The following is a 14221-nucleotide window of genomic DNA, read 5'->3' as shown; positions in this document are numbered from 1 at the left end:
AATATTTCCTGGGCATGACTACCATCAACCACATGCTAACTTGTGGCAACATCTGATAATGGTCCCTTTGTTACGAACACTCACGTGTTTGGCTGCTTTATCATGATACCTTACTTTTAGATATCAGTTACTTATTCGTGCATATATATATATATATATATATATATATATATATATATATATATATATATATATATATATATATATACATACATGTTTGACAGCTGAATTCAAGCTTTAAGCTTTTTGGAGGTGAATATTTCCTGTGTAGATATATGGCAAGACAAGCTAGTCTGTTATTGTCGACTTGCTGTTCTCCTTAGAATTCGCATAAAACTTGAATTGCCTAAAACAGAACGAATTTATTTTCGTTTCTCCTACAGATATCTAAATAAAAAGAAAAATTATTCTAGTCGTAGATAAATATATTCATGCTTTTAGTCACATTTTTTGATGTCATTGTTGTACAGTTATATAAGTAAGTCAGTGTGCAGTGAGTGAGACTCCACTGCCACTGTCAGAAATGATGTTTGAGTAAAAGAGATATGTTCATTATAAGTTTTTACGTGTTATATACTCATCTTGTAAATAACTGGATACAATTTTTTTCGGTAAAATAAAGGAATACGTTGCAACTATATCAGCTGACCGTAGTAAACAATCATGTCCGCCCATCGCAACGTTAACAAATTGGTAGTGGTGAAAAAATATGCAGAAACGTCTTATAGCATTGACCAAGTTCTGAGGGCGGACTTAGAATCCAATAACAAAGGTGCCCTAACCCTTCTGGCTGATGGGAGGTTAATACTTACAGCATGGGTGAACAAGAAAGTTAGCTCCAAAGTTATTCAGGACGTTTCAGAGTGAGTACAATGACATTATGTAGGCCTATGATGTCGCTACTAATCTTATCAGAATTTCTTGAATGAAAACTGTAGTGAAATAGTCTGGTCTTAACGCCACCTTATTTGTGCGATAATTGATGTACAGAAGAAAAGTTGTTCCAGTCATAGGGACTCTCCAACATCATTAGTCTGAAGATCGATTTTTTTTTGTTTCCAGTATAGAGTATATTAGGTAAAGCTGTATTCTACAGTCTCACAAAACAAACTTTGCCAAATTTAACGTAACTTATGTGCATCTACCCCAACCTTGTCTCACCAAAACCAGCTTTACCCAGCCTAATGTAACCGAATGTAGCCAAACCTAATTTGATCTTTCGTACTATAATCTATTATAACATCTCCTAGCCAAATTCAATCTGATCTAACCTAACTTTTCCTGATAAAGTACTGTAAGGGGACGCCATTCTCTTACCCTTACAGTAGTAGAGCCTCAATTTGCAAAGGTAGGTTGGTGTTTATACTATAGATTAATTCGCTGGATGCCCAAAATGTTAATAAATCCAGATTAAGAATACTGCAACAAGATCAGAATTTTTTGTGAGTGTCATGAAGAACAGGGAAAACGTGGGATTTAATGAAAAATTAATTGAGACTTTTTTGCAGTGAATGTAATTAATAAAGACTTCCCCTGACAGTTGAAATTTACCATATTTTTGAAGCTATATGAAAAGATGTGGTTATTATGGTTAGTTTACATCTGATCACTTCTTGTTTCATGATTTGGCAAACAGCAAAACACAAAGCCATCAGCCACTGTTAAACACACTGATCAAATGAACTGTACCAAATGAACTGTACCATATGTTGCACAGCTGCAGATGAAGATATCATTCACAGATGATGATTGTAAGATTGAAAATTAAGGTAGATTTCAGCTTCTAGTGTAGTGTTTCATTTAGTTTCACGTTAATTTACATCTCATCTTTCCTGACCTTCACAGCTCACCATTATTGCTACTTCATCACCACGGAATAAGTAAGATTTTGATCTCAGTGTTATTTGGCACTCTTATTATATACTCTAAACACTAAACGAGTATTGCAAAAGTGTCATTTATGACACAAAGGAAATGGCAGTGACCACTAAACTAGTAATTTATACCCTTCCCAGCCAAGCATGACCTGCTCTAGCAAGAGAATACCATAGTGGCATGCCCTTATTTGTTAACTTCTGTTTTCAAAAATTTTATCAACTGCTTAACTTTGTGTAGTAGATGACATTCTTCCATGTGATGGCATGTACAAGAGATGCATATTGCATGGGAAAGGTGGGAGGTGGGTAGATTAGTGAAAGTGAAAGAAGAGGCATTTGGACGGTTCTTACAGGGAAAGAGTGCAAATGACTTGGAGATGTGTAAGAAAAAGTGGCAGAAGGCCAAGAGGAAGGTGCATACATTGAAAAAGAGGGCAAATGAGAGATGGGGTGAGAGAGTATCATTGAACTCTAGGGAGAATAAAAAGATGTTTTGGAAGGAGGTAAATTATGTGCAAAAGACAAAGAGAACATATGTGAACATCAGTGAAGGAGACAAGAGAGGAAGTGATAACATGTTTTGGAAGAAGGTAAACATTGTACAAAAGACAAGAGAATAAATGGGAACATCTGTGAAGTTGACAGGTGGGGAAGTGATAACAGGCAGTGATGGAGCAAGTATTTTGAAGGACTGTTGAATATGTTTAATGACAGAGTGGCAGATGTAGGATGTTTTAGTCAGGTTGGTGTGGGAAGCGAGAGAGTCAGGGAGAGTGGTTTGGTGAAGAGAGATGTGGTAAGATCCTTGCAGAATATGAAATATGGCAAGATGGCGGGATTGGATGGTATTGCAGTTGAATTTATTAAGAAAGGGGGTGACCTATGTTGCTGATTGATTGGTAAGGGTATTCATTGTATGTGTGGAACATGGTGAAGTGCTTGAGGATTGGAGAAATGTATGCATAGTGCCATTGTATGAAGGCCAAGGGGATAAAGGTACATTCAAACAACACAGGCATAAATCTGTTGACTGTACCTTTAAAATTGTTTGGGAGGGTATGGATTGAAAGGATGAAGGCATGTACAGAGTATCAGATTGGGGAGGAGCAGCATGGTTTCAGAAGTGGTAGAGGATGTGTGGATCTGGTGTTTGTTTCGAAGAATGTATGGGAAATACTTAGAAAAACAGGTGGATTTGTATGTGGTATTTATGAATCTGGAGAAGGCATATGATAAGAGTTGATACAGATTCTTTGTGGAAGGTATTAAGACTATATGTTGTAGGAGGTAAGCTGTTAGAAGCAGTGAGAAATTCATATCAAGTTTGTAAGGCAATTGTACAAGTAGGAGGAGAGGAGAGTGAATGGTTCCCAGAATCAGTGTGTGGCAGGGGTGTGTGATGTCACCATGTTTGTTTAAATAAATGCCAGGGTTTTGAAGAGAGGTGCCATTAAGCAGTCTGTTTAGGATGAGAGGGCCTGGAAAGTGAGTCAGTTGTTGTTTGCCAATGATACAGCACTGGCAGCTGATTCAAGTGAGAAACTGCAGAAATTGGTGACTGAGTTTGGAAAAGTGTGCGAAAGGAGAAGGCTGAGAGTAAATGTGAATAAGGTCAAGGTTATTAGGTTCAGCAGGGTTGGGATGTAGGTTTGAATGGAGAATGATTGGAGGAAGTGAAGTGTTTTTGATATCTGGGAGTTATAGGGCGGTGGAGGGGACAAAGGTTCTGGGAGTGATGAAGAATTTGTGGAAAGAGAGAACATTATGGTTGCAAGGCATAGGCTATAGATAGGGTTGTGTGGAGGAGGATGGATGTGTTGGAAATAAAATGCTTAAGGACAATATGTGGTGTGAGGGGGTTTGATCAAGTAAATAATGAAAGGGTAAGAGAGGTTTGCAGTTGTAAAAAGTGTGATTGACTGAGCAGAAGAGGGTGTGTTGAAATGGTTTGGACATATGGAGAGAAAGAGTGAATAAAGGTCAACAAAGAGAATGCATATGTCAGAGGTGCATGGAACAAGGAGAAGCAGGAGACGAAATTAGAGGTGGAATGATGGAGTGAAAAAGTTTTGAGCGATCGTGGCCTGAACATGCAAGAGGGTGAATGATGTGCACAGAATACAGTGAATGGGAACGATGTGGTAGTCTCTGGTCGACATGCTGTCACTGGACTGAACCAGGGCATGTGAAACGTCTGGGGTAAACCATGGAAAGGCCTGTGGGGCCTGGATGTGGATAGGGAGCTGTGGTTTCAATGAATTAGACATGACACCTGGAGAATGAGTGTGAGCAGATGTTGCCATTCTTCCTCTTTTTCCTGGCGCTATCTTGCTGACACATGGATTGGCGATGCTGTTTCATGAAAGGCGGAGTAGCACCGGGAATGGATGAAGGTTTTTTTTTTTTTTTTTTTTATACTTTGTCGCTGTCTCCCGCGTTTGCGAGGTAGCGCAAGGAAACAGACGAAAGAAATGGCCCAACCCCCCCATACACATGTACATACACACGTCCACACACGCAAATATACATACCTACACAGCTTTCCATGGTTTACCCCGGACGCTTCACATGCCTTGATTCAATCCACTGACAGCACGTCAACCCCTGTATACCACATCGCTCCAATTCACTCTATTCCTTGCCCTCCTTTCACCCTCCTGCATGTTCAGGCCCCGATCACACAAAATCCTTTTCACTCCATCTTTCCACCTCCAATTTGGTCTCCCTCTTCTCCTTGTTCCCTCCACCTCCGACACATATATCCTCTTGGTCAATCTTTCCTCACTCATTCTCTCCATGTGCCCAAACCATTTCAAAACACCCTCTTCTGCTCTCTCAACCACGCTCTTTTTATTTCCACACATCTCTCTTACCCTTACGTTACTTACTCGATCAAACCACCTCACACCACACATTGTCCTCAAACATCTCATTTCCAGCACATCCATCCTCCTGCGCACAACTCTATCCATAGCCCACGCCTCGCAACCATACAACATTGTTGGAACTACTATTCCTTCAAACATACCCATTTTTGCTTTCCGGGATAATGTTCTCGACTTCCACACATTTTTCAAGGCTCCCAAAATTTTCGCCCCCTCCCCCACCCTATGATCCACTTCCGCTTCCATGGTTCCAACCGCTGACAGATCCACTCCCAGATATCTAAAACACTTCACTTCCTCCAGTTTTTCACCATTCAAACTCACCTCCCAATTGACTTGACCCTCAACCCTACTGTACCTAATAACCTTGCTCTTATTCACATTTACTCTTAACTTTCTTCTTCCACACACTTTACCAAACTCCGTCACCAGCTTCTGCAGTTTCTCACATGAATCCGCCACCAGCGCTGTATCATCAGCGAACAACAACTGACTCACTTCCCAAGCTCTCTCATCCCCAACAGACTTCATACTTGCCCCTCTTTCCAAAACTCTTGCATTTACCTCCCTAACAACCCCATCCATAAACAAATTAAACAACCATGGAGACATCACACACCCCTGCCGCAAACCTACATTCACTGAGAACCAATCACTTTCCTCTCTTCCTACACGTACACATGCCTTACATCCTCGATAAAAACTTTTCACTGCTTCTAACAACTTGCCTCCCACACCATATATTCTTAATACCTTCCACAGAGCATCTCTTTCAACTCTATCATATGCCTTCTCCAGATCCATAAATGCTACATACAAATCCATTTGCTTTTCTAAGTATTTCTCACATACATTCTTCAAAGCAAACACCTGATCCACACATCCTCTACCACTTCTGAAACCACACTGCTCTTCCCCAATCTGATGCTCTGTACATGCCTTCACCCTCTCAATCAATACCCTCCCATATAATTTACCAGGAATACTCAACAAACTTATACCTCTGTAATTTGAGCACTCACTCTTATCCCCTTTGCCTTTGTACAATGGCACTATGCACGCATTCTGCCAATCCTCAGGCACCTCACCATGAGTCATACATACATTAAATAACCTTACCAACCAGTCAACAATACAGTCACCCCCTTTTTTAATCAATTCCACTGCAATACCATCCAAACCTGCTGCCTTGCCGGCTTTCATCTTCCGCAAAGCTTTTACTACCTCTTCTCTGTTTACCAAATCATTTTCCCTAACCCTCTCACTTTGCACACCACCTCGACCCAAACACCCTATATCTGCCACTCTGTCATCAGACACATTCAACAAACCTTCAAAATACTCATTCCATCTCCTTCTCACATCACCACTACTTGTTATCACCTCCCCATTTACGCCCTTCACTGAAGTTCCCATTTGCTCCCTTGTCTTACGCACCCTATTTACCTCCTTCCAGAACATCTTTTTATTCTCCCTAAAATTTACTGATAGTCTCTCACCCCAACTCTCATTTGCCCTTTTTTTCACCTCTTGCACCTTTCTCTTGACCTCCTGTCTCTTTCTTTTATACTTCTCCCACTCAATTGCATTTTTTCCCTGCAAAAATCGTCCAAATGCCTCTCTCTTCTCTTTCACTAATACTCTTACTTCTTCATCCCACCACTCACTACCCTTTCTAAACAGCCCACCTCCCACTCTTCTCATGCCACAAGCATCTTTTGTGCAATCCATCACTGATTCCCTAAATACATCCCATTCCTCCCCCACTCCCCTTACTTCCATTGTTCTCACCTTTTTCCATTCTGTACACAGTCTCTCCTGATACTTCTTCACACAGGTCTCCTTCCCAAGCTCACTTACTCTCACCACCTTCTTCACCCCAACATTCACTCTTCTTTTCTGAAAACCCATACTAATCTTCACCTTAGCCTCCACAAGATAATGATCAGACATCCCTCCAGTTGCACCTCTCAGCACATTGACATCCAAAAGTCTCTCTTTCGCACGCCTGTCCATTAACACGTAATCCAATAACGCTCTCTGGCCATCTCTCCTACTTACATAAGTATACTTATGTATATCTCGCTTTTTAAACCAGGTATTCCCAATCATCAGTCCTTTTTCAGCACATAAATCTACAAGCTCTTCACCATTTCCATTTACAACACTGAACACCCCATGCATACCAATTATTCCCTCAACTGCCACATTACTCACCTTTGCATTCAAATCACCCATCACTATAACCCGGTCTCGTGCCTCAAAACCGCTAACACACTCATTTAGCTGCTCCCAAAACACTTGCCTCTCATGATCCTTCTTCTCATGCCCAGGTGCATATGCACCAATAATCACCCACCTCTCTCCATCAACTTTCAATTTTACCCATATTAATCGAGAATTCACTTTCTTACATTCCATGACATACTCCCACAACTCCTGTTTCAGGAGTATTGCTACTCCTTCCCTTGCTCTTGCCTCTCACTAACCCCTGACGTCACTCCCCAGACATTTCCAAACCACTCTTCCCCTTTACCCTTGAGCTTCGTTTCACTCAGAGCCAAAACATCCAGGTTCCTTTCCTCAAACATACTACCTATCTCTCCTTTTTTCACATCTTGGTTACATCCACACACATTTAGGCACCCCACTCTGAAGGTAAGCACTGTAAATATGTAAATGTTGATTTATGTATATGTACGTTATATTTATTTATATTTTATTATACTTTGTCGCTGTCTCCTGCATTAGCGAGGAAACAGACGAAAGAATGGCCCAATCCACCCACATACACATGTATATACATACATGTCCATACGCACATATACATACCTATACATTTTAACGTATACATATATATACATACACAGATATATACATGTATACACATGTACATAATTCATACTTGCTGCCTTTATTCATTCCCGTCACCACCCTGCCACACATAAAATGACAACCCCCTTCCCCCGCATGCACGCGAGGTAGCGCTAGGAAAAGACAACAAAGGCCAAATTCGTTCACACTCAGTCTCTAGCTGTCATGTATAATGCACCGAAACCACAGCTCCCTTTCCACCTCCAGGCCCCGCAAAACTTTCCGTGGTTTACCCCAGACGCTTCACATGCCCTGGTTCAATCCATTGACTGCACGTCGACCCCGGTATACCACATCGTTCCAGTTCACTCTATTCCTTGCACGCCTTTCACCCTCCTGCATGTTCTGGCCCCGATCGCTCAAAATCTTTTTCACTTCAACCTTCCACCTCCAGTTTGGTCTCCCACTTCTCCTCGTTCCCTCCACCTCTGACACATATATCCTCTTGGTCAATCTTTCCTCACTCATTCTCTCCATGTGACCAAACCATTTCAAAACACCCTCTTCTCCTCTCTCAACGATACTCTTTTTATTTCCACACATCTCTCTTACCCTTTCATTACTTACTTGATCAAACCAACTCATACCACATATTGTCCTCAAACATCTCATTTCCAGCACATCCACTCTCCTCCACACAACTCTATCTATAGCCCATGCCTCGCAACAATATAACATTTTTGGAACCGCTGTTCCTTCAAACATATCCATTTTTGCTTTCCGAAATAATGTTCTCTCCTTCCACACATTTTTCATTGCTCCCAGAACTTTTGTCCCCACCCCACCCTATGACTCACTTCTGCTTCCGTGCCTCCATCCACTGCCAAATCCACTCCCAGATGTCTAAAATACTTCACTTCCTCCAGTTTTTCTCCATTCAGACTTACCTCCCAATTGACTTGTCCCTCAACCCTACTGTACCTAATAACCTTGCTCTTATTCACATTTACTCTCAGCTTTCTTCTTTTACACACTTTACCAATCTCAGTCACCGGCTTCTGCAGTTTTTAACCGAATCAGCCACCATCGCTATATCGTCAGTGAACAACAACTGACTCACTTCCCAAGCCCTCTCATCCACAACAGACTGCATACTTGCCACTTTCTCCAAAACTCTTACATTCATCTCTCTAACAACCCCATCCATAAACAAATTAAACAACCATGGAGACATCATGCACCCATTCTGCAAACCAACATTCACTGAGAACCAATCACTTTCCTCTTCCTACTCGTACACATGCCTTACATTCTCGATAAAAACTTCTGTACTTCTAGCAGCTTGCTTCCCACACCGTACACTTTTAATACCTTCCACAGACCATCTCTATCAACTCTATTATATGCCTTCTCCAGATCCATAAATGCTACATACTAATCCATTTGCTTGTCTAAGTATTTCTCACATACATTCTTCAAAGCAAACACCTGATCCACACATCTCTACCACTTCTGAAACCACTCTGCTCTTCCCCAATCTGATGCTCTTTACATACTTTCACCCTCTCAATCAATACCTTCACATATATTTTCCCAGGAATACTCAACAAACTTATACCTCTGTAATTTGAGCACTCATCTTTATCCTCTTTGCCTTTATACAATGGCACTATGCACGCATTGGTTGGTTAGGGTATTTAATGTATGTATGACTCATGGTGAGGTGCCTGAGGATTGGCAGAATGCTTGCATAGTGCCATTGTACAAAGGCAAAGGGGATAAGAGTGAGTGCTCAAATTACAGAGGTATAAGTTTGTTGAGTATTCCTGGTAAATTATATGGGAGGGTATTAATTGAGAGGGTGAAGGCATGTAAAGAGCATCAGATTGAGGAAGAGCAATGTGGTTTCAGAAGTGGTAGAGGATGTGTGGATCAGGTGTTTGCTTTGAATAATTTATGTGAGAAATACTTAGAAAAGCAAATGGATTTGTATGTAGCATTTATGGATCTGGAGAAGGCATATGATAGAGTTGATAGAGATGCTCTGTGGAAGGTATTAAAGATATATGGTGTGGGAGGCAAGTTGTTAGAAGCAGTGAAAAGTTTTTATCGAGGATGTAAGGCATGTGTACGTGTAGGAAGAGAGGAAAGTGATTGGTTCTCAGTGAATGTAGGTTTGCGGCAGGGGTGTGTGATGTCTCCATGGTTGTTTAATTTGTTTATGGATGGGGTTGGTAGGGAGGTAAATGCAAGAGTTTTGGAAAGAGGGGCAAGTATGAAGTCTGTTGGGGAGGAGAGAGCTTGGGAAGTGAGTCAGTTGTTGTTCGCTGATGATACAGCGCTGGTGGCTGATTCATGTGAGAAACTGCAGAAGCTGGTGACTGAGTTTGGTAAAGTGTGTGGAAGAAGAAAGTTAAGAGTAAATGTGAATAAGAGCAAGGTTATTAGGTACAGTAGGGTTGAGGGTCAAGTCAATTGGGAGGTGAGTTTGAATGGAGTAAAACTGGAGGAAGTGAAGTGTTTTAGATATCTGGGAGTGGATCTGGCAGCGGATGGAACCATGGAAGCGGAAGTGGATCATAGGGTGGGGGAGGGGGCGAAAATTCTGGGGGCCTTGAAGAATGTGTGGAAGTCGAGAACATTATCTCGGAAAGCAAAAATGGGTATGTTTGAAGGAATAGTGGTTCCAACAATGTTGTATGGTTGCGAGGCGTGGGCTATGGATAGAGTTGTGGGCAGGAGGATGGATGTGCTGGAAATGAGATGTTTGAGGACAATGTGTGGTGTGAGGTGGTTTGATCGAGAGAGTAACGTAAGGGTAAGAGAGATGTGTGGAAATAAAAAGAGCGTGGTTGAGAGAGCAGAAGAGGGTGTTTTGAAGTGGTTTGGGCACATGGAGAGAATGACTGAGGAGGGAGACTAAATTGGAGGTGGAAAGATGGAGTGAAAAAGATTTTGTGTGAGCGGGGCCTGAACATGCAGGAGGGTGAAAGGAGGGCAAGGAATAGAGTGAATTGGAGCGATGTGGTATACCGGGGTTGACGTGGTGTCAGTGGATTGAATCAAGGCATGTGAAGCGTCTGGGGTAAACCATGGAAAGCTGTGTAGGTATGTATATTTGCGTGTGTGGACGTATGTATATACATGTGTATGGGGGGGGTTGGGCCATTTCTTTCGTCTGTTTCCTTGCGCTACTTCGCAAATGCGGGAGACAGCGACAAAGTATAATAAAAAAAATAATAATATATTTTTTTTTTTTTTTTTTTTTGCTTTGTCGCTGTCTCCCACGTTTGCGAGGTAGCGCAAGGAAACAGACAAAAGAAATGGCCCAACCCACCCCCATACACCTGTATATACATACGTCCACACACGCAAAATATACATACCTACACAGCTTTCCATGGTTTACCCCAGACGCTTCACATGCCCCGATTTAATCCACTGACAGCACGTCAACCCCGGTATACCACATCGCTCCAATTCACTCTATTCCTTGTCCTCCTTTCACCCTCCTGCATGTTCAGGCCCCGATCACACAAAATCTTTTTCACTCCATCTTTCCACCTCCAGTTTGGTCTCCCACTTCTCCTCGTTCCCTCCACCTCTGACACATATATCCTCTTGGTCAATCTTTCCTCACTCATTCTCTCCATGTGACCAAACCATTTCAAAACACCCTCTTCTCCTCTCTCAACGATACTCTTTTTATTTCCACACATCTCTCTTACCCTTTCATTACTTACTTGATCAAACCAACTCATACCACATATTGTCCTCAAACATCTCATTTCCAGCACATCCACTCTCCTCCACACAACTCTATCTATAGCCCATGCCTCGCAACAATATAACATTTTTGGAACCGCTGTTCCTTCAAACATATCCATTTTTGCTTTCCGAAATAATGTTCTCTCCTTCCACACATTTTTCATTGCTCCCAGAACTTTTGTCCCCACCCCACCCTATGACTCACTTCTGCTTCCGTGCCTCCATCCACTGCCAAATCCACTCCCAGATGTCTAAAATACTTCACTTCCTCCAGTTTTTCTCCATTCAGACTTACCTCCCAATTGACTTGTCCCTCAACCCTACTGTACCTAATAACCTTGCTCTTATTCACATTTACTCTCAGCTTTCTTCTTTTACACACTTTACCAATCTCAGTCACCGGCTTCTGCAGTTTTTAACCGAATCAGCCACCATCGCTATATCGTCAGTGAACAACAACTGACTCACTTCCCAAGCCCTCTCATCCACAACAGACTGCATACTTGCCACTTTCTCCAAAACTCTTACATTCATCTCTCTAACAACCCCATCCATAAACAAATTAAACAACCATGGAGACATCATGCACCCATTCTGCAAACCAACATTCACTGAGAACCAATCACTTTCCTCTTCCTACTCGTACACATGCCTTACATTCTCGATAAAAACTTCTGTACTTCTAGCAGCTTGCTTCCCACACCGTACACTTTTAATACCTTCCACAGACCATCTCTATCAACTCTATTATATGCCTTCTCCAGATCCATAAATGCTACATACTAATCCATTTGCTTGTCTAAGTATTTCTCACATACATTCTTCAAAGCAAACACCTGATCCACACATCTCTACCACTTCTGAAACCACTCTGCTCTTCCCCAATCTGATGCTCTTTACATACTTTCACCCTCTCAATCAATACCTTCACATATATTTTCCCAGGAATACTCAACAAACTTATACCTCTGTAATTTGAGCACTCATCTTTATCCTCTTTGCCTTTATACAATGGCACTATGCACGCATTGGTTGGTTAGGGTATTTAATGTATGTATGACTCATGGTGAGGTGCCTGAGGATTGGCAGAATGCTTGCATAGTGCCATTGTACAAAGGCAAAGGGGATAAGAGTGAGTGCTCAAATTACAGAGGTATAAGTTTGTTGAGTATTCCTGGTAAATTATATGGGAGGGTATTAATTGAGAGGGTGAAGGCATGTAAAGAGCATCAGATTGAGGAAGAGCAATGTGGTTTCAGAAGTGGTAGAGGATGTGTGGATCAGGTGTTTGCTTTGAATAATTTATGTGAGAAATACTTAGAAAAGCAAATGGATTTGTATGTAGCATTTATGGATCTGGAGAAGGCATATGATAGAGTTGATAGAGATGCTCTGTGGAAGGTATTAAAGATATATGGTGTGGGAGGCAAGTTGTTAGAAGCAGTGAAAAGTTTTTATCGAGGATGTAAGGCATGTGTACGTGTAGGAAGAGAGGAAAGTGATTGGTTCTCAGTGAATGTAGGTTTGCGGCAGGGGTGTGTGATGTCTCCATGGTTGTTTAATTTGTTTATGGATGGGGTTGGTAGGGAGGTAAATGCAAGAGTTTTGGAAAGAGGGGCAAGTATGAAGTCTGTTGGGGAGGAGAGAGCTTGGGAAGTGAGTCAGTTGTTGTTCGCTGATGATACAGCGCTGGTGGCTGATTCATGTGAGAAACTGCAGAAGCTGGTGACTGAGTTTGGTAAAGTGTGTGGAAGAAGAAAGTTAAGAGTAAATGTGAATAAGAGCAAGGTTATTAGGTACAGTAGGGTTGAGGGTCAAGTCAATTGGGAGGTGAGTTTGAATGGAGTAAAACTGGAGGAAGTGAAGTGTTTTAGATATCTGGGAGTGGATCTGGCAGCGGATGGAACCATGGAAGCGGAAGTGGATCATAGGGTGGGGGAGGGGGCGAAAATTCTGGGGGCCTTGAAGAATGTGTGGAAGTCGAGAACATTATCTCGGAAAGCAAAAATGGGTATGTTTGAAGGAATAGTGGTTCCAACAATGTTGTATGGTTGCGAGGCGTGGGCTATGGATAGAGTTGTGGGCAGGAGGATGGATGTGCTGGAAATGAGATGTTTGAGGACAATGTGTGGTGTGAGGTGGTTTGATCGAGAGAGTAACGTAAGGGTAAGAGAGATGTGTGGAAATAAAAAGAGCGTGGTTGAGAGAGCAGAAGAGGGTGTTTTGAAGTGGTTTGGGCACATGGAGAGAATGACTGAGGAGGGAGACTAAATTGGAGGTGGAAAGATGGAGTGAAAAAGATTTTGTGTGAGCGGGGCCTGAACATGCAGGAGGGTGAAAGGAGGGCAAGGAATAGAGTGAATTGGAGCGATGTGGTATACCGGGGTTGACGTGGTGTCAGTGGATTGAATCAAGGCATGTGAAGCGTCTGGGGTAAACCATGGAAAGCTGTGTAGGTATGTATATTTGCGTGTGTGGACGTATGTATATACATGTGTATGGGGGGGGTTGGGCCATTTCTTTCGTCTGTTTCCTTGCGCTACTTCGCAAATGCGGGAGACAGCGACAAAGTATAATAAAAAAAATAATAATATATTTTTTTTTTTTTTTTTTTTTTGCTTTGTCGCTGTCTCCCACGTTTGCGAGGTAGCGCAAGGAAACAGACAAAAGAAATGGCCCAACCCACCCCCATACACCTGTATATACATACGTCCACACACGCAAAATATACATACCTACACAGCTTTCCATGGTTTACCCCAGACGCTTCACATGCCCCGATTTAATCCACTGACAGCACGTCAACCCCGGTATACCACATCGCTCCAATTCACTCTATTCCTTGTCCTCCTTTCACCCTCCTGCATGTTCAGGCCC

The 14221-nt window shown here is 42.1% G+C and overlaps 1 protein-coding gene across 1 annotated transcript in view; it reads left to right on the top strand.

Moving 5' to 3' along the window:
- Positions 1-650: 650 nt before the first annotated feature.
- The window catches only part of LOC139766039 (spatacsin), a 526943-nt gene continuing 513372 nt past the window's right edge, over positions 651-14221 (top strand). The window contains exon 1 of the mRNA XM_071694164.1: positions 651-863. Coding sequence (XP_071550265.1) covers positions 664-863 — 200 coding nt within the window. The 5' untranslated portion in view covers positions 651-663. The remainder of the gene's footprint in view (positions 864-14221) is intronic.

The sequence above is a fragment of the Panulirus ornatus genome, chromosome 56, assembly GCF_036320965.1.
Source record: "Panulirus ornatus isolate Po-2019 chromosome 56, ASM3632096v1, whole genome shotgun sequence".
In the NCBI taxonomy this organism is placed as follows: Eukaryota; Metazoa; Arthropoda; class Malacostraca; order Decapoda; family Palinuridae; genus Panulirus; species Panulirus ornatus.
The sequence above is the reverse complement of the archived record's forward strand: the minus strand, read 5'-3'. Positions and strand labels throughout refer to the sequence as shown.